At 37.4% G+C, this 24642-nt stretch overlaps 1 protein-coding gene across 1 annotated transcript in view; it reads right to left on the bottom strand.

Moving 5' to 3' along the window:
- The window catches only part of LOC129774053 (uncharacterized), a 66680-nt gene that overhangs the window by 35479 nt on the left and 6559 nt on the right, over nucleotides 1-24642 (bottom strand). The window contains exons 2-7 of the mRNA XM_055777749.1: nucleotides 7792-7876; nucleotides 7483-7723; nucleotides 7290-7423; nucleotides 7081-7230; nucleotides 6863-7010; nucleotides 3543-3916 (exon numbers count right to left, since the gene is read on the bottom strand). Coding sequence (XP_055633724.1) covers nucleotides 3543-3916; nucleotides 6863-7010; nucleotides 7081-7230; nucleotides 7290-7423; nucleotides 7483-7723; nucleotides 7792-7867 — 1123 coding nt within the window. The 5' untranslated portion in view covers nucleotides 7868-7876. The remainder of the gene's footprint in view (nucleotides 1-3542; nucleotides 3917-6862; nucleotides 7011-7080; nucleotides 7231-7289; nucleotides 7424-7482; nucleotides 7724-7791; nucleotides 7877-24642) is intronic.

Here is a 24642-nt window from a genome sequence, read left to right on the forward strand (position 1 = left end):
CTCTAGAGCACTGAGAGCAAAAGGCAGACAATCGGATATCCCCGTCCGGGATATCTTAGGTAGCCGTGATCCTGATCTTCTGCTTCATCTATACCTGTTCCTCAGAAACGCCGATGTCAACGTTTAATGATGTTTCCTTCGTTGTGTCCCCGTTTCATATCCCTCCTATCCGATCTATAAACTTTTACTTAGTCACGGCAATACATACACACACTCTTTACAGATACACGGGCCAAAGGTTGTGCAGTCCACTGATCATTCAACAAGAGCCAAAGGTTGTACCGCTCATGACAACTCTCCACGAGCTGATGTTTGTGCCGGCTAGTGACCATTCTATCCTGGATTCCTCGAGTCGAGAAGACGCACCACGCTAGATATGGGGTACAGACTAGGGGGCGTTGCTGATTAATGGTCAGCTGTATCCCAAAAGGAAGTATCCCGTGTCGGGCACAGGTACAGAGCATTGGAGACAGCAACATCACAATTACGAAAACACTTGTAATACTAATCTCGAGCCAACCGCGAGTAATCGGTTACATATTACTAACATAGTTATAAGGCAAACATTGTCGAAATATTGAACTCCCGGCCCCGTCAGGTTGACGCCATATGAGCCTTAATAAAAATATATATTTTGAATAAAAAAAAATTAAAATTTTCCACTCAAAAATGAATTTAATTTTCCGTACATACCTAATATCACTTCTCTGTCAACTCACAAACCGAAATATAACCATCAGCGAATTCAATTTCGATATTAAACCACTCAAAAAGCTTAATATCGAAACAGCTAAAATTACATCCACACGCGAAATCATGTACAGGGTAACTTCGATATAACGTACATTTTACTTTCAAAATTGTACGTTGTATCGAATTGTACGTTATATCGAAGCGTAATAAAGAACTCTGTAACGTAGCTTATATTACTTTATTGTGTTGCTGTTTGAGTAAGGTTGATGAATAAAATCAATAAGAAGACGAAGCCAACTTTTCTCATGATTCTTCCCATCGTTCTGTTGATTGAAGTTTAATTCATTTAGAATACGGAATCACAAAACAGTTGTATTTCTGGATTGGTTAAAGTTACAACACAAGCTTTAGTATCAAAATACAAATAGTTTATTGTTCTTTCAAAAAAAAATATTAAAAAACATTTTTTTTGACTTTGGTAATGTGTACGTTATAACGAGGGTACGTTATATCGAAGTTTCCCTGTATGATTTTCGGTTTTTGTTGCCCTTTTCCACTTTTGATGAGTATTCATTGCCATAGGGTGGCTTAAATATTATAGAATAACATGTAGAAGATGTTCACATTGACAGAAATCTGAAATTCAAAATGTAATTATACAAATCAACTACCTGTCCATATTACCCCCACTGTCCGTATTACCAGCGGTTCCCCTACGTGTAACAAAAATTCTAATTAATAAGTCTTTTAATAAGACTTTTTTGACAGCCTAATAGGTGCCACTGCCCGTTAACATCAAAAACACTGGTTGCTGCTGCCTGGTAAATTCACGCAATAGCCTTTGGTTATGCAAAAATCAAAACAATATTTCTAGTGTAGAGAGAAAAACCATTTTTTAAAGACTTACGAAGAAAAAAATGGAAAATTGAATTTTTCATCAAATACAATTTTCAATTTTATTGAAAAAAACTGCATAATCTAACACAGTAGATCCTAAATAAAACGTTTCCAGTAAAAAACTTATCAACTTGTTGAATTTTCAACAAATTTTAACAGAATTTACATATTAGCAGCTCTAGAAAATTAAGTATTTTCAGATACCTTTTAATGTTTTGGTGAAGCAAAATATTGAAATAATATTCCCAGTGCGGTGAAAAAATGTTTTTTTTCTTCTGGGTGGCTGTCTTACAAAGGGTTGATATAAAAGTTGATGAGAAATTCAATCTCTTGAGCAATTACTGTCGCGCTATAAAACCAGGTTTTCTGTGGCCTACCAGCAGGCGCTTTGTGTGTTTGGCTGCGTACTGAGATTTTAAGTACAGTAAAACCCCGATTATCCACGGAAGACGGTGCCAGAGTCACCGCAACTAAAGAAAAATAGCGGATAATGATTTAAAAACCGTACAAAGGAGCAGACACGGAGAAATATATTTAGTATGAAAACTCTGATGAACACTGAACATGTTGTGTACCGTTTTACCTCAAATTCCGAACACTTACGCTTTGTTGGCCATCCAATAGTGTCTCGTTACACGAAACGGTACTGTTCCGCGACATTAATTTTATTTTTTAATCCAACAGAGCCTTCCTTCCACTTAACCACAATAAAATTGATTTGGGAATCTCTATCCATGGCAGAAAATTAACAATATTTCCAATTTTATTTGACTGAAATTCCAGCACTAATACAACTGATATGTTCGTCGTATCTATGGAAGTTAAGAGGCTGTAAGGGTCTATCCATATATACCACGCGACTGTTTAACACTAAACCTACCGATGTTTCATGTATACCTATTCCTACCACAGCGGGTCAAGTGACCCTTTATAAATTGTTAGTGAACAATGACTCGATTTATTAACTTTTGTTAAGAAACGTGGCATACCATATTTCACCTGTACATTTTGGCATTTTGGGATAACAATTATTAGCAAAATATTGAAATTACCATTTTTGACACGCAATGTCGAACGACAAAAAAGTTGTAATGATACGAAGAAGAAAAGGTTGAACGGACAAAAGACCTTTTTCATAAATTTACCTAAGTTATCCGGTTTTACGACCCCTATTTCAATACTAATTATAATGAAGATTCCTTCAATAATGATGTTCATCCATTTATTGTACTTACCTTTCTTAGTACTTAACATGAAAACTGCAAACCGAGTAATAAAAATAACTATGAAAACTGAAAAATCAACGATACTTGGTTTTTTACGTAATCTGCTAATACAAACATTTTATTGCTGGTTTTGACTGTTATTTTTTTTGTAAATATTTACTATTATGAAGGTTGTATCGATACCTGTAGATGATGTTCTACGGAAGGGGAGGCAAAAATTTTTCGGGGTTTTCATCATTCATTTATTAATAAAATGAAAGTTCAGTACATTTGCTTTTTAAAATGAAGTGTTTGGAATTTCAGTCAAAGTGTTGATTAGATGAATTGAATACCATGACAAAACAATATCCGCACCGCTGAATATCCGATCGCGGATATTCAGCGCTCTATTTTAGGTCAGGAAATGAATAATAGATTGTTTTTTAACTTTGAACACAAACAGTGAAGATACTGAAAAAAGAAAACAATTTTACGAATAAAGTAGGTGTTTTCAGGAAAAAATGACTTTTGATCCTGAAAAAAATCCACTTCATGTTTTATTTTAAAAAATTAAATTAAAAACATATAATTAATACTCAATATTACCTACCCCCTTTGGTCTCGATAACCAACAACAACGCTTTTTCATACTTTTCACGAGATTCCGAGATTCCGGAGGATAGGTTTGCATGTTCGTAACGTCAGTTTTGTCCACCTTGTTGTCCTAAATCGCCCATAAATTCCGACTAGGATTCAGGTCGGGGCTTTGGGGTGTCAGCACCATTAGTTTGATCCGGGCCGGGAAGAATTCTGCTGTTTCCTTCGCAGAATGCATAGGGTTCTTATCTTGTTGGAAGGTGTACTTATCCTCCAGCTCCATTTTCAGCATGGATTCTTCCAGGTTCTCGCACAAAATGTCGATGTAACCATCAGCGGCCATAATACCGTTAAGTGCGCTAAGATTCATAGTCGGTTGCAGATGCCGGTCCTGGAGGCCGTCGTCGATCTTCCGCCGCATTCGGAGTCCCCTTTTCTTGTCCAACAGCTCAAAATTAGACTCGTGTGACAAAATAATGCGCTTCCAGAACTCCAAAGACTTGTTGACATGACGCAACCGCAACCTGAACTCGTTTTTTTGTAGGTACACCCAGGTTTTTTTACGCGGTTTTTTTACAAGTTTTTTTTACGCGGATTTTCGAATTAACGCGGATTTTCTAATTAACGCGGTTTTTTTTACGCGGATTTTCCAATCAACGCGGTCACCGCGTAAAAAAACTGAGCAATATCAAATCTGTCCCTCATGCTTCCTGAGACCATATGACGGAACTTAGTGCTATTGACGGATATTAGTGCCGCACCTATGTGCCAGGTTCGATGCATCTGTAGCGAACACATATTCAATTTGCCCGCGTTGTTCACCACCGCCTATGCCAGTTTCGATGGGAACGACCACGTCAAGTCGGAGGACAGATTTTGCAACGCAAATGCCTGACAGAACAGAAAGAATTAGACCAGAAGCAGTTAGAGTTGGAACAGAGGCAATTAGCGCACCTTTTTGAGCATTTAAACCATAAAATTTACCTTAGGCTGGACAACTACTTTGTCACACTCCACCTCGCTTCGTCATTAGAGGGTATGACTCATCTAATGAGTTACAATAAATGTTTACTCGAATTCGGATTTTCCAATTAACGCGGTTTTTTTCTCGGATTTTCCGATTTTTGCGCGTAAACCTGAGCAACATCACTTCTCTCTCTCTCAGTTCATATCTCTCCCTTTCAAACTCCCTCAGAGCGTATGCCGCACCCCATCACGATTCTCAAGAGGATTTTTATGTGACCTTTTTTTTCTTTACGGGAAGTTTCCAATTAACGCGGATTTTCCAATTAACACGGTTTTTTTACGTGGATTTTCGAATTAACGCGGTTTTTTTTATGCGGATTTTCCAATTAACGCGGTTTTTTTTACGCGGATTTTCCAATTAACGCGGTTTTTTTTACGAGGTACGTATCCCCCGCGTAAAAAAAACCTGGGTGTATTGCTGATCATCGGATGTTGTTTTTTGGCAAAGCTGTCCCGTTCCAGCTAGCGTCGTCAAATAATACAAATACGATCAAATAAATACACATACGATTGAGAAGGTCCAAACCAAACTTCCTTCAACCGCCGGAATGGTTATTCGTGGGTTTTCCTTTACTTCCCGGATGATTAACGTGTACGTTCTTGCGTCAGTCTTACGTCTCGGTCTTCTTCCCGGTCATTCGGCCACGCTATCGAGCATCTGATGCTTCCGAATGAACTGGACCGCACCACGACTTACCCCATAATCCTCAACAATGTTTCGTTGAGACTCCGTACGCTGAAAGTCACGCGCAATCAAATATACTCGGGCACTCAAATTGTTCTTCCTCGGCACATTACAACCCGTTTTTTGGTTCAATTTGGTTTTCATTGATGGTGCAATGAGTCTGAAGGTTAATTTAAACATTTTGAATGAAAGATAAGATATAAAGCAAAGTACCAACAGAATGAGGACGATGTTCGAAAAAGTACACTCACGTATACCACGATATCATAGCTACATTACATCGTAAGTTTATGTTATATGTATACGTTCTCCTAAAAAGTATTACTTAGCCAACTATACTTCCCCAAATTCACTTGTGCGTTCCCGTTTCTCTTCCCTACGATCGATTATTATTTCTGTTTTTTTCAACAGTGATTTTTAGGTACATTTATGAACATCGATATAAAGAAATCTCTGGCTTCCTTCGTGTCGAGTTTTTGTGTTAGTGTTAGAATATCTATGACTTTTTTTCTATTGAAAATAGACAGGATTAATAATTAATAGTTCCGGATTTCTCTTGCCACTACCACTTCTACAACTTGATTAAAACTCATGAAACAAACGATTTTTTCGAGGTCGTTATGTAGAGTATTGAATGAGTTGAATTTATGGATTTCTGAACAGTTAAAAAAGCGAAATTCAAAAGCAGTAGTCCCCATTAATCGAAACCCTACATCAAGCTTTCGCCCATGCCTCTAGACACAGACTCTTCTATCCTTATTTAGATAAATTCATAGTTTCACATGAGAGTGAGAAGCTATGCTATATGTTTTCAGAAAGAAATATTTGGGTCCCAGATCAAACGAATCATGGCAGGTTTGTTGGTATCTTGTAAGGTCATCAAGGGTAACTACCAAACACGGTTCGGGTTTCAAGAATGTAATTCTTTTTCGGTTATCTAATGAGTGTAACCCCATGATAAGTGCACAATAGTTGTCATAGACCACATTAGAATCATTGTTTTGATAAAAAAATGGGTTGTCCGGATGTGACATGATTTGTAATTCAGAATGGTAAACCTAAAACTAATGAAATCAAACTTTGACAACTGTGGGAATAAGGGATCATTTTTCCTGGACTGTGAAATGTATAATCCTGTATTTCGATAAAAAAAAATCCACATTGATCTTATATAATTTCTATATGCGTAGTAGAAGAACCCGGTGATTATTACTTTGAAGAGTGAATTTAAACAAACATTGACAAACGATTTCACATACACATACACATCCCTATTCAACACGGGGTGAATATAGGATTGTTTCATTTACACTATGCACGCTATCATAAAAAGTACTGTAATTATCTAAATGATAATCAATACAGAGGATAGTTTATGTTTCACTTCGCACGCGCCAATCTTATTATGAATAATAACCAAAATATAATAACAAACTACATCTGAACCGCACAGACATTATTTCTCATACCGAACAAATGACTAACGTAATATTAGTTTGTTAATTTACATTTATTTTTAAATACGCAATAAAAAGTCCAACAATATGTACACATTTCAAAAGATTGGCCAAACAACTCCATTGTCGTATCCATAAATTACTATACCTTACATTCGATCATCTTAGCTACACTTATTACCATTTCTTTATCTAGTATTTGTATTGGTAACGAATCTCGATCGCTCGAATCCAGATTTTTTTTCATCATTTGTGGATTGTTGTGAACTTCCGTCTAGTTCTTCCATTCCCCCTTCGCACTTCAGGGGAACAAGACCTCCTCTGGGAATCTTTCGAGTATTTTATTCCCCGTCCTCTTGAATATCCTCTGCAGGGCTTTCTCGATCAGCGGGATCAACTCGTGACTAATTAGAGAAAAGTTTTGATTGATGGTTTGGTTGATGATTTCCCCTAGAATGGAAGTAATTGCTCGTAAAAGTTGCAGAAAAAAAATGCAATGCAATGTATGTTTGTATACTACCCAACGTTCGATCTCCACCGAAAAGGTTTTCTAATTTGATTTTACCATCACCAACCCTAATTTTGATGTCCAGTTTGGCCAACGAAAGGTGGTTCTTGCCGTTGATCACTTTCCGGTCACCCTTGATACGGACATTTCCAACACCTTGCGCTGAAAGCAAACATCGGAATCAGTTCTGTGGTTTCGTCATATTGCAACTTTAAACTCACTGAAGTTTCCAGTAAATTTGCCTGCACCTTTCACCGGTAATAGGATAATTCTACCATCAACTACATATCGCCCTTCGACGTACAAGTGGGGAAGCTCTAGCTCGAAGCTGTACACTTTTCCGTATTCTACCACACTGAAAAAAAAGAACAAGATTTATGATGTATTTGATCGCAAAGCGTTAACGGGGCTTACCTCAGTTTCTTCAGCCTAAAATTAGACGGTCCATACGCCTTGATATCCTTGGCAGTAATACTGATACCCTGGCCCGGTACGCTTTCGGCTACAATCAGATCGCCCAGATTGATTGGTTCGATGGAAGGGATGTCCAACTCTGGAATACCTCGGGCCAGATACGGCCGCAGGGTTTCGATGGATTGCTTCATACATTCGGTTAGCTTTGGATCATCACGATGACACACGTGCAAGTATTCGGCTGAAAGGAGGGTGAAATATCAAATTCTTTGTTTTATTTCTTATTATTTCAAAACATGTTCTACTCACGGAGGTCCATTTCACATTTCGTGAAGGTTATGAATAAAAATATTACTAACGTAGCAAATAACTGATGCGTCCACATTTTGAAAGCCTGCAAGTATAATAACCGGTTTATTTGGAAACTATCGGTCAATGCATCACCATGTTTGTATAGTAGGTGAATGAAATTTGGGAGAGATCAACACGGAAATATTCCGTTGCTCTAATGTACGGTGGGTTATTTGGTTGTAGAGATAACGCTGTCGGTATCAACCATACGAATTATGATACGAGCTTACTATACGAAGATAAAATATAAAAAAAAAGCAAAAAGTGTATGAAATTTTCTATTCACCAATAATGGGTGTCTTTACCATTCACTTCATGAGGATCATTCATGTAAACGCGGTCTGCGACCCATATGAGCATTTCGGCCGGGATCTCACACTGGTCGCCCGCCTGTCTGATATTTACACTATACTAAAATCCGTCATATACAGTGGTAGACATTCGTTTAGCCGCACCTTATTTTTCCTCAATATTTTTAAAAATAAGTCAACTCTTTGTACAATTTTGCTCATAAAAGACGGTTATTGTTTATTTTCATCGAATTCATTCTAAAAAAAAGTATAAATTCACTTTTTGTTTTCTAAGTAATTCAAATATGTGGAATCAGGGTGGACATTCGTTTAGCCGCATCCTAAAATTTCAATAAAAGAAAATTTGTGCGGCAAATTTCGAGTCCAATCGGTAGCTAATATTTAGTATGTCCACCTCCATTCCGGATCACTTTGACAACTCGATTTGGCATCGAGTCAGACAGCTTTGAAAGTGATGCCATATTGGTTATAGCCCAACATTCCTGAATTACTGCCTTGAGACTGGAAATGTTGTCAAATTGTCAACCGTTTGCATAGACCATCTCGGCCAAGATTCTCCATAGGTTCTCTATGGGATTGCAATCGACTGCCAACAGGTCATTCAAGAAGCGGATTGTCCTTCTCGGCAAACCATGCCTTCGATTGCTTGGAAACGTGGATCTATGCATAATCCTGCTGAAAAAACGACACCCTCGCAAAAGAAACATGCACCCAAAAAAAGTCCAAACGGCGACAACGGGGATCGAACCAAAGCCGACTAGACTAGGATGCAAGGCTTTTTTACTCGACCACGCTATCCACATGACTAATGATGCTGTTCAGCAAATGCGTGATAATGTTGCACCTGATTATAAAATGAAGTTGGAAAGTGTTTTCTAAGAGTAAAAAAGGAGCGCATTAAAGAGAGCAGTATCTATCTCGGTCTGGGCCGTGCATGTGGCAAAGTATGCGGAAAGCTTATTTGTCTTTTGTTTCGCTCGCTCGTACTAATCTTATATTGCTGTACCATGTATATTATACAAATGCTTACCAATATTTGAGAGTCATGACATTTTCTGTTATGTTATGTCTCATTTAATGTAATTAATCGGGATGACAAAACATGAGCCTAAAATCAATTTTGGATGTAGCTTTTTAGGTTTAACAGAATGACAAAACATATACACACATGCAAACACAACATGTTCTTTACGCGCTACATGTGCATTTTGTTAAAACTTTCGACGCCCCGTCACCCAGATATGGGTGACACTTTCCTCGTTCAAATTAAATGGGATTGATAAAAGGAATTTGATAGAATAGACACCTAAGTGTAACTATAGGATATGTAGAAAAATAATAAAAATATAACCATATTATTATCATACTCGAGCATAAAAACTATGTTTTTCAATACAGAAATCAATCAACTATCCATCTGTAAGGTCGTGTATATAAGTAGTCAGATAATCCAAAAACCATGACCAAAACAAAAAAGCAAGAGTCTACCGCACATTGACAAATTTCGGGAAGCTCTATACAATTACTATGGACCTTTTCTTCGCAAATAATCCGAACCGCGGAAGTTCAGGGTTCTTCTATAATTGAAAAAAAAAAATTAATCAATTATTAACGGAGTATTCTAGTTTAGAAATTTGAAAAAAATCAATATTTTCCTTCATGTAGTTTAGGCATTCAAGAATATACTCTAGTAAGGACCAATGAGGTACATATAGAGGTGGAGTAGTAGGCGAAGTGTATCTGTATTGGCAAGCAAAATATCGTGTCGTAATTATTTGCATTCAATATGGAATGTATATGGAAGAAACAAAACAATGTTGAGAGTACTCACGGTTGCATGCTAATTTGAGTCAACTCTCAAGAAATCATTCAACTGGTTGTTTTTTAAGAGATGACAATGGTATCTTGGCATATTTCGAATATTCATGGGGTAAAAAGGTCCAGAGAGCAATCGTATGCTTAGTTCTCGAAAGCAGTAACATTTTCGGTGAAATTTTGATAATTTGGCGATTATTATCTCACAACATATACACCGTCACTGAGAGCCTTCGAAACATTAACTTCATAACGGTAAAATAATGAAACTTCGTTTGTTTCTATGAACGTGGGGGAGTGAAAATGCCACATGGAAATATCACTTTTATCCGTCTTTTTGACGGGGTTTCACAAATATTCACTCCACGCTGTCACATTAGCCTCACATTCAGCGGGAGCTCTTCAAAAATGTACGTTTTTAATTAATAAATTATTTCCTGAAAATAGCATTTTTGTATGAATGCGGTGGACAATCAAAGATAAACACAACGACTGACGTCACTATTTGCGAAATAGTTATGGCAGCGCATACTATGTCGCTCGAAACTCGATCATCTTCATTACCTTTTTTCCAGGACATTGAGTAAGGACTTATCGAAAATAATATTAAATCCGAGTTAGAGCCATTTTAGTGATGTGGTATCTAACCTGTTACGGCCATAACAATGAACTTTAAACGCGTTTATCTCGGAACTAGTTTTTTTTCAAACTGGCGTACACGATATCTCAAGTTCTACTGAACCAATTAATGTCGAAATTATATGGATACGATCTGCAGGCATCTCTCTATCGCACGAACCTCTAAAAAAAATATTTTTTAAATTTTACTATTTTTAAAAAATCGGTAAACGTAAGAAAAAACGTTTTATACCGCATTTTGTTTTTCAAACATGTTTTGCCCAAAAACATGTTTTTGACTTGTCCGAGGTTCATGCGATAGCGACATCTTTACTGATACAGAATCTGTTCGATTTTTTGTTTCACATAACCAGAAGGGCTGGATTCGTGTACGCCATGCACAACTTTTTTTTGAACCCATCACTTCATAAGCTCTTAACTATTAAAGTTATGAATATTTTTTCTCTGTTCAATCTTTGTTTTATTGTTAAAAGATAGATGAACAAATAATGATATGATGGATAGAAAAAAAATTCTTTGTTTTATTTTTACGGAGCTCGAAAAAACGTCCGAAATTCGTGTCTCTACACTAGAATACCCCCTTAAGCGAATTGAATAAAATGACTTAGTAACCCTACATCAACAATGCGTTCATGTATAGGATGCCTCTATTTTTCTATCGAGCCAACAACAATGATGACAAATATGAAACATAAAATGTAAAAATTACTCACACAATGGGACTGTACTTGAGAATTCTTGCTTCTTTCTGCCGCTTCTTCTCAATGTTTAACATGAAAGTACCGCGAATGCGCGTAAAAGCAAACAACGAACCTCGTCATTGTCAAAATACACCCCGATCAAAAATTTTTGCAAAGGACATCACAACGTACGGACTTTTGCTCTGAATTTCAAGTAGATTAATCGACGCGAATTATTCGTTTGTTTCGTTTATTGGTTACGTAGTAATCGTTCGAGTGATAATTGTTATTTGCAGACTTTAACCAATTAACCGACCACCGGACATTACTAGCTACAAACGTTTATTAAAAAAAGCGGATTCTTTTCTTTCCCAATCTAATATATTGAATACATATATTCGATCGAATGAACTTTGTACCTGAGAGAGAGGAGCCAGCTCACGTTTGTTGTGATCACCATTATGTCAGCGCGAGCCAGTCACGATGAATCAAGGGGAAATATTGAAGTCTGTAGAAAGTTCTAAAATGACATTTTTCCAAGACTTTTTATGTAAAAATTATAATTGCTTTGAAATCAAGCTATTGAAATCACTAACATCTGTATACAAGCAGGTTCCAGCTAGGAAATCCATAAAGTTGGAGCATGTTATTACTGCTCAAGATTGATGTGGAATGGCTAACTTCATTCATCAAGAAAACGCTGCTGAGCGGAGTCACCACCAATAGCTTGTTTGTGCAAATTAAAGACACTGGTACGTCGTGTTCGTTCAAGCTTCTCCCAAAAATGAGTCCACCGGAGAGAAGAATGGTACCGCTTTCGGTGCGGCTGTCCGAAAGCAAAAATAAAAAAAATCCTCAAAAATCGCTGCACAGAAGCCGAAAACGCTGAAGCCACAGAGATCAGCAGTGGCTTCGAAAACAAAAATACCGTCGTTTCGAGTCAAATGAAATTGTACCGGATTGCAAAAGTTAAACACTAATCGAAACTGTCCGTTCAAAACACGAAAAGATGAGTAATGTCGGGAACATAACCGGATAGACGTAGGACTACTCTCAGCGTCAACATTAGCATATTGATTGTTTGGTGTCCAGTGCGACCCTGAAATACTGAACTTATTGAATATCAAAACAGTTTTGACGTGGGACTACGTCTAACCGGAATATATGGAGAGTAAAATGAAAACCTAATCACAGAACATGCAGGAAAAAATGAAAGATTTCGAATGCTTATAGCTCGAACATTTCGTACTGGATAGGAGAGATGTTTGCATCACTTGATAGGGAATATTTCTACGCATCTATCGCAACTAACAAAATGTTGTTTTTCATTAGATAAACAATTGAATAACTGTAAAATATTAGGCGTTATCTAAACGCCCTAACTGCATCGTTTTGATTGGCCCGATTTACGGTTTCCCTAACACAGCCATCAAAACCAAGCAGCCTTGGGGAAATCGGCATTGCAAATACATGAAAGTAGGGGGACTTTTGTTCTCATCGAAAAATGTTCCCTAACACAGACTTTAAAACCAAGCAGCGAAATCGGCATTGCAAACACACGAAAGAGCCTAGAGGCGAGTGAACTGAAAAGTTTAAACCCTCTTAAAGCCAAAAAGAAGAAGAAGAACACACGAAAGTAGGGGGAGCTTTTGTTCCCACCGAAATGTGTTCCCTAATAGAGATTTCTAAACCAAGGTGCCTGGAGAAATCGGTATTTCAAATTCATGCAAGTCGGGGGTATTTTTGTTCCGACTGGAATGTGTTTCCCTAACACAGACTTCAAATCCATGGAGCGTGGGGAAATCGGCATTGCGAATTCATACAAATCGGGGGTATTTTCGTTCCGATTGAAATGTGTTTCCCTAACACAGACTTCAAAACCGAGGTTTCTGGGGAAATAGGCTCTGCAAATAAATGCAAACTGCGAGTACTTTTGTCCTCGCTTGCCTTTGTGCAGAGTGGAATATGTCTGTCCTAACATGATCTTCTAAACTTAGGAACCTGGGAAAATCGTGCAGACACTAGAAGCGAATGAACTTCCCAGTTTCAAGCAAATTCGAGATTCGAGAAGTATGTACACTTTTGGGATGTAAACTTCAGAGGGAATGGAAAATAAAATAATCGTTTGATAATTTTTTTTATGTCTTCATTGGAAAGATTTTCAGCCTTAGGCTGGTTCATCAAACGTTTGAGAATTCTTCCGTACATATATTTTGTTCTAGTCATCATACCAAACGTAAAAGGTCCGTCATTAAATTTACTTGTAACGAAGAACAATCAATCACAATAAATGAATTGACTTTACACGGCATTTGTTCATTTTTTTCACTCACAGAGCAAATATATTGAACTCAATTGAATTTGGAAACTGTTTCATTCAATCAAGAATTTAATCAATACAAACGAATGATTGCTAAGCTAAGGTAGTTCCACGTCAACCTTGCGGTTATATCATAGATATAACCCACTCATTTTTTTTCGGTATAATTATAGCAAAACAACGTCTCAAAGGCTTCCAAAAACATCAATCCAAATTAAAAAATCCACAAATTTGTTTGTGCATCACCTTTCGTTGAACGGCAACAGAAGTCTTAACCGAACCGCAATGGAATGAATTTTTACTTTTGTTTGTGCATTTTCGGGAAAAGTGTTCGTGATAAAAAAGCGTAATAAGAATAAAAAAAAACTATTTGTCATTCAGCTGGCCTCTCTCTCAGTTTTGTATGAGACTTTTAATGGGAAGATCAACTTGTTTGCTAAGAGTGAGTAGGACCATTACCCCCTCGAACTACTAGCGTACAAATTCGAAGCTGATCGAGCGATCACAAAATATTCGACCCAACATTCGCATGGTATATTGGTCACACTGAATCGATAAGTATAGTGAAGCTGTTAAAACATCCTATAATTTTTACGGTTACCCAAGGCTGTATCTCGAATTGTGGAATCTATTCAAATAGCGAAAATTAAACAACATTCTGAAACAGAGAAGACAACCGCGTAAGCATACAACCGAAGAATCAGCAAGTACACACATTAGCGTCATCCCTGTGGTAATAAAACCACAGCAAATGTTCTATACAGCAGTTTCGCACCACGGAACAGTATATTTATGTAGCCTATTCGAAGCCAATTAAAATGCATAGGTAAATATTTAGTCAACCAGTTTCCAGTATTGCCGTTTGGCAAGCCGCCGAGAGTGTGTGCATATATGGATGTATGCGAAAATGACGCGAATAGCAAACCAAGTCACCAAGTCAGCCGGTGAGAGGAAATCCGATCGGCACGGTCGGCTCAAGCCAACTGGTTTGTTTGCTTCAGTCAACTACTCAATCACATGGATGCATTTTTTTAATGCATTCGATTACTCATTGCGACATATTGGCAAATTCATTTGCAGCAGTTGTCGAAATGAATTTGCAATTCCTGATTTCGGAACAGCCGGACAATTTTGCCAAAAATTCTAGAAGTTTTTGAGTAGCCTCCAGGGGTCGTGGTTATCGAGATCAGTTCCATTAGGCAAATCTTTCATCATGAGTTCTGCCTAATGACTCGCACTTTTCGTACCAAGCCTAGTTTCTGCAATAGCGAGCCGGTGTCTTAACTAACATACGACACCTAGTTGAAGCATTTGTGTTCAAGGTTTCCTCACATAGGTGCATTTAACTCTCCGAAAACATTCCATGCAGCTCTTGTTGCGCGAAGCAATCTCAGTAAATCCGTTTTGCGTTTAGACGATGTCGTGGAAAAAATAAATAAAACACGTTCTCATGCCATGGAGCTACCTAACCCTTATGGTCCGCGCGAAAAAATTACGAAAACTCAAGTTACGCCAGAGAACTGCTAGTCCGGTAGTCGTTGCACTGGTTGGTTTGTTTGTTTATTTATCACCACATTTTCACTCTTTCTTGGACAGTGCATTACCAACCGGCGTTTAATGGTCAGCTGTGTTCGATCGAAAGCATCAGTGTGAACACTGAACACTATCGGATGTTGATGGCCAGTAAATGCGGTCATTCGTTATGATGAGAAGTTAATTGAGATAAAATAAGCTCCAACCTCTTTATTTCATTGATTGATAATTCTGTCATATGATTATGTAAAAAGTTCTTGCGTTTTTTTTCTATGAGTTTTAGGTAAACTTAAAACCAAAAATTGCATGAGATCATGCAGCAGCTAATGCATCAGCTGAGATACTCCCAACCAACGGCCTCAATTCATAACACGAAATCCCCCAACCGGTGGAACCATCAATGCCACTGTCTGATAATTTCTAAAATACAGGTTTGGTGAACCGATTGTTGAAGTTGCTTTCTATTTCAGAGTTTTGCAGTGTGCTAATCTAGGCGTCAGCCGATCGTGTCGCATGCGCTAATTAGGATGCAAAGATATGGTGGAAACGTTGATATCTGCAGCAGCAACAGCAGCAACAGCGACAATAGTATTACAGGTTGTGCCCACACATGGGCGTCTGGCAAAATAGTTCGAATTGGGATGGGACCTTCAAAAATGTTCAAGGTCTAGCAGCAAGTTTGGCAGCTTTGGAACGATCGATAACACTGCGGTAGCCCTTGGGCCGTCAATTTATTCACCACTTTCGCAGTAGTGCTTCTATAGCGAGCGGAAGAGCGATGCGTTTTGATGCTTTGGAACCAGGATGATGGGAACAAATGGACTTTTTTTTAGAAGAGAATTCGATACATGAATACATTGTGGATGTCTCTTCCACCCAAGTGTCTCATGATGTTTCCACCTCATTTACTACGAAGCAGAGACATACATGCAGGAGTGCCTGAAAAAAGTATTCTTCCTGAATGTACGCAATGAATGAATCTGACATGTTTAGGCCTGATTTGGCAAGCTGTCGCAACAGCGGAGAAGTACTAGGGGATATGGGAGTAAGACGGTCATGTTAAAGAAAACTTCAATTGTTTTTTTGGAAACTCATGTTTCTTACAGTACAATATACTGGTTTTCGAAATAATTTTATATTAGTATTTTATAAAAATGTGTTTTTTTTATGTTTTTTGCTGAAATAAAAGCAAGCCGAAGAGTAGAACATTTTTATCGGTGCGTGTATAATGGACATGTAGTGGAGGGGGGGATATGGACAGGTTCATAATATACGAAGCGTAGAGGTTTATTGCTCGCGAGAGGAATAATTTCGCGCTCTCACAGTGTCTCTGCGTCCAGTAGCTGAAATAGAACAAAAAAATAAAGCAATATAAAAAAGAGTTCAATATTCTTCCCTTCACTTTCCATCATGCATTGGATGTGATTGTGGATGTGACTGTCCATTTCAACCCCACCAGGGCAATTATTTCAATAATTTAAATTTACCACTTACGAATGAATTTACTTCTATGTACATACCTAATATCGCTTCTCTGTCAACTCACAAAACGAGTTGTAACCATCAGCGAATTCAATTTTGCAATTAAACCACTCAAAATGATTGATATCGAAGCCGCAAAAATTACATCCACACGCGGAATCATGTTTGATTTTCGGTTTTTGTTTCCCTATTTCACTTTTGATCAGTATTCATTGTCATAGGATGTTTTTTCTAGAATAGCATGTAGGAGGGTTTCCCATCAACAGAATTTTGAAATTCATAATCTATATATATATATATATATATATATATATATATATATATATATATATATATATATATATATATATATATATATATATATATATATATATATATATATAAACGGATTTCTGTCTGTCTGTCTGAATCTTATGGACTCGGAAACTACTGAACCGATCGAGGTTTGGAGGTTTTACGGCGCAATAAATGTTTTCACAGTGGTTAGACACTCCACCCACCTCTCTAAGGGGGAGCTGCCATACAAATGAAAGGCAAATTTCTGCATAACTCGAAAACTAATCAAGAAAGTGCCAAATTTGGCATGCAAAGGTTTTAGGGGACACAAAACGTTTCTATGGTGAATAGACACTCCTCCCGTCTCTCTAAGGGGGGAGGGTGGCTGCCTTACAAATGAAGCATACATTTCCGCATAATTCAAGAATGAATCAATCAAACGGAACTAAATTTGGCATGTGGAGGTTTTATGGGGAAGAAACTAAATGAAACACAAATTTCTGCATTACTCGAGAACTATTCAAGCAAACGAAACCAAATTTGGCATGTGGATGTTTTAGAATGCAATAAATGTTTCTATGGTGGTTCGATACTCCTCCCCCTCTCTTAGGGTGGGCTGTCATACAAATGAAAACCAAATTCCTGCATAACTCGAAAAGCCAAATTTGGCATGTGAAGATTTTATGGGGCATGAAAAGTTTTTTATGGTGAATAGACACTCCTCTCCCCTCTCTAAGGGGAGAAGAGGGGAGGGGTCTGTCTTTATTCTATCATGTTTTCTGTATCAAACATTTATTCCATGTAACGGAGAAACATTTTATTTGCAAGTGGTTGAAAAATCTTGAACGAGAATTGTGTCTGAAAATAATCTGATATTATAATGATGAGTTTTGGTAGAAGTACTATGAATTTTATAGTAGAAGGTAAATTCAACGGGGTCGATTAGAAGATCAATCAATGAACAGTTCTGCGATTGGACTCATGAACTTGCGCTTAGTAAGAAAACGAGAATGTTTGAAGGTATTGATAATAAAAAAAAACAATTTTGGGCGGGACGAAGTTTGCCGGGTCAGCTAGTGCAACTATAAACATCAACCACCTGTCCATCATACCCCCACAGCCGTCTTAACCGCGGGATGCGACAATGTGGAGGGTAATGCAACAAAATGGTTAGCCAACAAAGCATTCAAAATATGATGAGTGATATTCTAAGCAAAGTTAGAGATTTCATCAAAACCAAACCAGAATATTTTTTCACTATTTATCCTCTGAAGTATAATACATTACCTTTGTTTTGAGTACTAACCCTTTGCGGTCGTTTTAAATTTGGGCATTTGGGTCGGAAAATTTTTTCCTTGAAAAAGTAAATATAAACATTTTTCTTACTTATTCTGTGAACTATATATTAACAATATATTAATTTAACAATGTATTTTAATGTGATGTCTTTATATAAGAATTATATTTCATAATTCGTCTTCATGTGAAATCTTTGGATACAGTCCCCAAGATTAAATCATATGAAGTATTCTCAATACATAATTTTATTTTTATTATCCGTTGGATATGATTTATTTTTGCCATCGATGCAATTAATTTGTAATTAATGCCAGCAATGTGTATCCGAAAAGATCAGCACTTTTCACTTTAAAAAAACAAAGACTTTTTATAACTTGAAATTATTTAGATGACATAAGACACTTACGCAAACAATTATTCTGCTCTTAAAGACAACTTCAACATAATTTGAACTAGTTACTCAAATAAAGATTTCGAAATGATCAGAGCTCCTCACTTTAGATGAACAAATATTTTGTCGCTTGAGGCACTTATGCGATTATTCAAATAACATGAGACATTTATGCAAACAGTAGTTCTGATACAATCTTTTCCATCACACCAAAGTGTTACAATGGCTACATTCATGGCAGTTATGATTTTTGTCCCACATTTCTATGCATTCTGCGAACTGTGCGTTGTCTTGTGTGGGTGAATACTTTGTTTGATACTGAGTACCGCTATCTATTACTCATAGGAGCACCGTATTGATTCGTGAACAGGTTCACTAGACATCAAGCTTCGTTTAGGAATAGCATAAACTGATACTTGGTTGAGTAAAATATAACATTAGCATAGTTTCTTGCTGTGGTGGCTGAGAGCAGACAAACGACCACAAAGAGTTAAATATTTTCATTTCATTGACATGGTTCCGAGATAGATCCTTTCGGTATACAATCCACCAGAACCAGTTCGCAGCGAAAATACTTATTAAGCCTAACAGTATTTTATAAAAACGAGACCTGAAAACTCACAATGTGATAACTGGGAGAGAGCATTATGAGCGCCAACTGACGCCTCGCGCTTGTAATGTCGCGCAAAATATTTTGTTACAACTCGCTGTGACAGTCAAGTCACAGCTTCAAGAAGTCCAATTTGAGAATTTGAGATGACAATTTCTTTTGACACCCTAATACACCTACACTAAATTTGAATGACCAAAAAAGTAAAACAAAAGTTAGTTACTCTTCTTTAAATTTAGTTTTTCAGTGTATCTGGGAAGACGCGTCTCGGAAATCGTAGTAAATTTTCGATTTAATTTATTCATTACGTTATAGTTTTGATGAAACTGGATTTTCTATGAGCGCTCATAAAACTTAACCCTTTATAGGGCCGTGGGAACTAGACAACGAATCGATTCCAACTTCAGGGAACATAATCCTTACATGAGGAACAATACATATTTACCATTGATAAAAAAAATAGCTAAAGGGTGTGTCACATCAAATTGCATCACGGAAAAAACGCTGTAGAAATTTAATTTTTAGGAATTATATCTTCAGCTTTCGCTTATAATCAGATAAGAGTGTATAGATCACGTTGGCCATGCTTCACTGTCAATTTTTCGTAAATTTGGAAAAATGTCGTCGAACGAAAAAGAGCGTCGTGAATTAATCCTGCGCACTCATTTCGAGAATCCGGAGTTGTCACATCGGGACATCAGTAAGATGCTGGGAATCGTCCAATCCACGGTCAGCAGAGTACTAAAACGATATTTCGAGAACCTAACCATCGACCGGAAGATGAAGAACGGCAAAAATGGATGCTCCATCAGTGAAAAAGATCACAAGCGCGAAGTTAAGCAGTTTATCCGTGATCCGAGAAGTTCGGTCCGGGATGTCGCCAATAAGCTGAATTTGTCAAGTTCATTCGTCCAAGCAGCGGGAGGGCCTGCGTACATACAAGGTTCAGAAGGCTCCTAACCGCGACGAAAGGCAAAACATGGTGGGGAAGACGCGAGCCCGGAAGCTGTACACCGAAATGCTGACGAAGCCGCATTGCCTGGTAATGGACGACGAAATCTACGTCAAAGCGGACTTTCGTCAGCTGCCGGGCCTGTTGTTCTTCTCCGCAGAGGACAAATTAAGCGTTCCGGAGGAGATTCGCAAACAGAAACTATCCAAGTTTGCCAAAAAGTACATGGTGTGGCAAGCGATCTGCTCTTGCGGAAAGCGCCCCTTTCGTGATAACCGGCACGGTAAATGGGCAGGTTTACCTTTAGGAGTGCCTACAGGAGCGCTCACCACTACCACTTACCACTTACCTTACCACTTACAGCACGAGGGCCCGACCATCTTCTGGCCGGATCTACTCGTGCCACTATTCAAAGGACGTGTTGGAGTGGTACGAAGCCAACGGGGTCACCTTCGTGCCAAAAGAAATGAACCCGCCCAACGCGCCGCAGCTTCGCCCAATAGAGAAATATTGGGCGATTATGAAGCAGGCCCTCCGGAAGAACCCAAAAGTTGTCAAATCGGAGGCGGATTTCAAGAGAAAATGGATTTCTGTTCAAAAAAAACTACAACCTAACGTTGTACAGAACCTTATGGACGGGGTAAAGAGGAAGGTGCGAGCATACGGGCTTGGGCTCGAAGTATGAATAAAAAGAAAATGCCAAAAGTTGTTTAATAGTTTTTATTTTACTGTCTAAAATTTTCAAAAGGATCGGTCTACTGGGCGAATTTCTACAGCGTTTTTTCCGTGATGCAATTTGATGTGACACCCCCTTTATTAGTATAGTTGGTGGCAGTATAGTATAGTTGCCACTGCCTGTTAATCCCAAGAACATTGTTTGCCGCTGCCATGTAAACTCATTTTATTGCGTATATGGTTATACAAAATCAAAAAAATATTTCTAGTGCAACGAAAATTTTTTTTTATATACACCCAAACTAGTCTCGCTAGAAAGCATTTCATTTTTGGCAGAAACCATGTCTTTTCATGCCTTGTAGCGTCAAATAAGCAAATAATGTCATTTGTCCCCCAATGCTTCAAAATGTTTATATGTATGGAAGCAGAAATCCCTTTCCTTTTTCTTTTTTCATATTTTTTGGGATTGCACCCCAAAAAAAATCCAAATGACGTCAACGGGGATCGAACCAAGGCCGGTTGGAATGCAAGACTGTTTTACATGACCACGCTATCCACATAGCTAATGATGCTGTTGCGGAGAAGCGTGATAATATCAAACACTCTGTTGTTCCATAATTGTGGTGAGTTATGATAATCATCAATAAATGACGCAGTTGCTTCACTATTCTAGTGCTACACACGCCGCACCGATCCGCAGTCCATTGGATAAGGCCAATATTGCTCGAAAAGACCAATTATGTCGTAAAAAGAGACTCTCCAATAAGCAAGAACCATCGCCTTGTAGTATGTAGCATGTTGAATAGATGGACTTTCGCCTTAAAAAATGTGACTGTAATCGAAGTGTAAACACTTCTTCTCGTCACTAACTTGTAATCTATTTGGTGTATTTTTAGAATCGCTCTGATGATAACTTACCTACCGAAAAATAATCACCAGTGAATCAAATTTCCAAATTGAACCTCCCAAAATGCTTAGTGAAATCACCTCCAAATCATCAAATATAACCTCGCATACGCAGGTCAACTGCCGTTGACGGCGGAATGGTGTCGACATCTGGATACGACATTAGTTTGTATGAGGCCAACTTTTCTCTATCAGATTGGTCGGCCCTAAGGCAGTTTTAAATTACTAAAATTAGTTTTTATGAGGCCATTAGTTTGTATGAGGCCAACTTTTCTCTATCAGATTGGTCGGCCCTAAGGCAGTTTTAAATTACTAAAATTTGTATGAAATTTTTTTCTTGTCGTTATTTACCTACTAGAAGTAAGTTGTTCTTGTTGAAGTAAGTAGTGTGCACCCGTGGCCGAGTGGTTAGCGTCATAACTAACATGCCGGGTGTTCGGGTTCGATTCCCGTTCTGGTCGGGGGAATTTTTCGTCAAAGAAATTTCCTCCGACTTGCACTGTGATCACGCGTATTCTAGAGCTTGCCACTCAGAATGCATTCAAGGCGTGTTATTTGGTATAGAAATCTTAACTAAGTACTAATAAAAATGACGCAAGTAATACTACGTTGAGACGGCGAAGTTCCTCTAGGAACGTTAGTGCCATTGAAGAAGAAGAAGAAGTAAGTTGTTCTGACACTAATTTAAACTATTTTTTATGAATTTTCAGATATTCTCACCAAAATTTACCATTATAATATAAAATTATCTTTAGACACAATTTTTGTATGATATTTTTTCCCTACTTGCAAGCAAACGTGATTTTCATTTACATAGAGTACTAATTTGATTTGGAAAAAATAATTTTCATTCATAATTTTTATTTTAAAAGTTTGTTCATTTCTTCTGCAACCCCACATTATCATGCCTACTCCCCCATTCGTAATACGAAGCTCAATACCGTCAACGCGGATTACGATTTTCTGTTTTGTTTACCTTTTCCACTTTTGACAAATCGGTAATATTATTGGGTGATTAGAATATCATAGAATAACATGTAGACATAGTTATCATGAAAATTATGAAATTATCTCTAAATTATTCAAATGAACTGCATGTCCATGTTATCCTATATCGTAATGCATTGAAATCCGGACACTTAAGGGGGTATTCTAGTGTAGAGACACGAATTTCGGACGTTTTTTTCGAGCTCCGTAAGAATAGAACAACTATTTTTCCTATCCATTATATCATTATTTGTTCATCTATTAACAATTAAACAAAAATTAAACGGAGAAAAAATATTCATAACTAGGATAGTTCAGAGCTGATAAATAAATATATAAGTAAAGAGGGTTCAAAAAAAAAGTTGTTCCATGGCGTACACGATTCCAGCCATTGTGGTTATCTGAAACAAAAAAATTGAACAGATTCTGAATCAGTAAAGATGCCGCTTGAACCTCAGACAAGTCAAAAACATTTTTTCTAACAAAATGGTGGCCGTTTGAAAAGCAAAATGCGGTTTTTTCCTTTTTTTTAAAAATGTAAAATTTAAAAAGTATGATATATAGTTCGGTAATGTTGTAGTTACAGTTATTTTGAGCAACTTTGTAGAACAAATTTCATTTCTATCTTTCAATATAACCAATTTACCGCTTTCGTTCTATGTCACATTTGAGTCATCAAGAAAAAATTTGCTTTTACATTTCAAATTCTATATGCAAACTGTCTTCCCGTCAAGCCAACCCATAGCATCTTCTGAGTTCACTTTAACCTGACTGCCAAATTTGTCAGACCAACTATTCTAATCTTTAGATTAACCGAACATTTGACCCTTTGGATGAATTTCACGTTGTAGCCTATCCTCATTCTGACAGTTGTCCGCTTGATCCTTCAGAAATCGCCATTGGGCCATCTTTACTTGACAACATTGGTTCCCTCGATCTTAAACAAACCTCAATCATAGCTGTGCTCCTTTTTAACGAAACTTACATATCCAATTCTACAATAAGAACAAACTCTACTCTAGGTTCTATTGCTATAACAATTCAGATTTCCTTTGTCGCAATCCTTTGCTTCACAGATAGTCATTGAAGCGTGTTTAGCATGAAAGTTGAGGAATAGAATCTATTACAACGTAAAATTAAACGCATTACTTCATTTTGTAAACATTGTAACCACAACTTTTGAGGTTCGTTAGCAAAAAATGGATGAACAGAAGTCTATGTGTGACGATATTATTGATTTATGAAATTGAATTTTACTCGGAATTGTCAACTCATTTCTCAAATGGCACATGATATCGTTTTTTTTTTTGCAATTTTTTGGGTGACATTATCTATGTGAGACTCAAAAAGCAGTTTGTCATCTATAGTAGTACCAAGATACACTCTGTCCAACTTCTATAAGATCACTCTGATTATATTTCGTTGCAATACAAACAGTTACAATTTCAACAAGATATATTCATACATTGTAGAATGCTTAGAATAAAGTATATTAAGCGTCAATTTCGTTCAAAAGTGTTGTTTGTTTATTTATTGTGCTTAAATATAATAATTTCAGCTGTCCAGTTTCTATAAGACCATTTCGAAATTCATAAGTTTTATCAATGAAAAATTCAAAACGATTGGCTGATTTACATGTCAATAATTGGCAACCTTGCCATTTCAGCTAATAACCTGGAAAATTCGTGTTGGAATACTATTTACCAAATTCTGCTGAACGGATTTCTCGATATTTTTCCATGTTTCCGATATTGCGACCTTGGGCTCTTCAATCGTGGTGTACCGTTTTTCCTCAGTGTAGGTTCTGCGTACAAGGATCCCTCTAAGATTTTCAACAGGATTCGAGTCTGGGGAGCGAGCCGGCCAGTCAAAAAAAAAAGAAGTTTTTGCTCCTTAATCCATTGCTTAGTTTCCTTACTGGTTTGAATGGTTT

Source organism: Toxorhynchites rutilus, chromosome 3 (genome assembly GCF_029784135.1).
Source record: "Toxorhynchites rutilus septentrionalis strain SRP chromosome 3, ASM2978413v1, whole genome shotgun sequence".
NCBI lineage: Eukaryota > Metazoa > Arthropoda > Insecta > Diptera > Culicidae > Toxorhynchites > Toxorhynchites rutilus.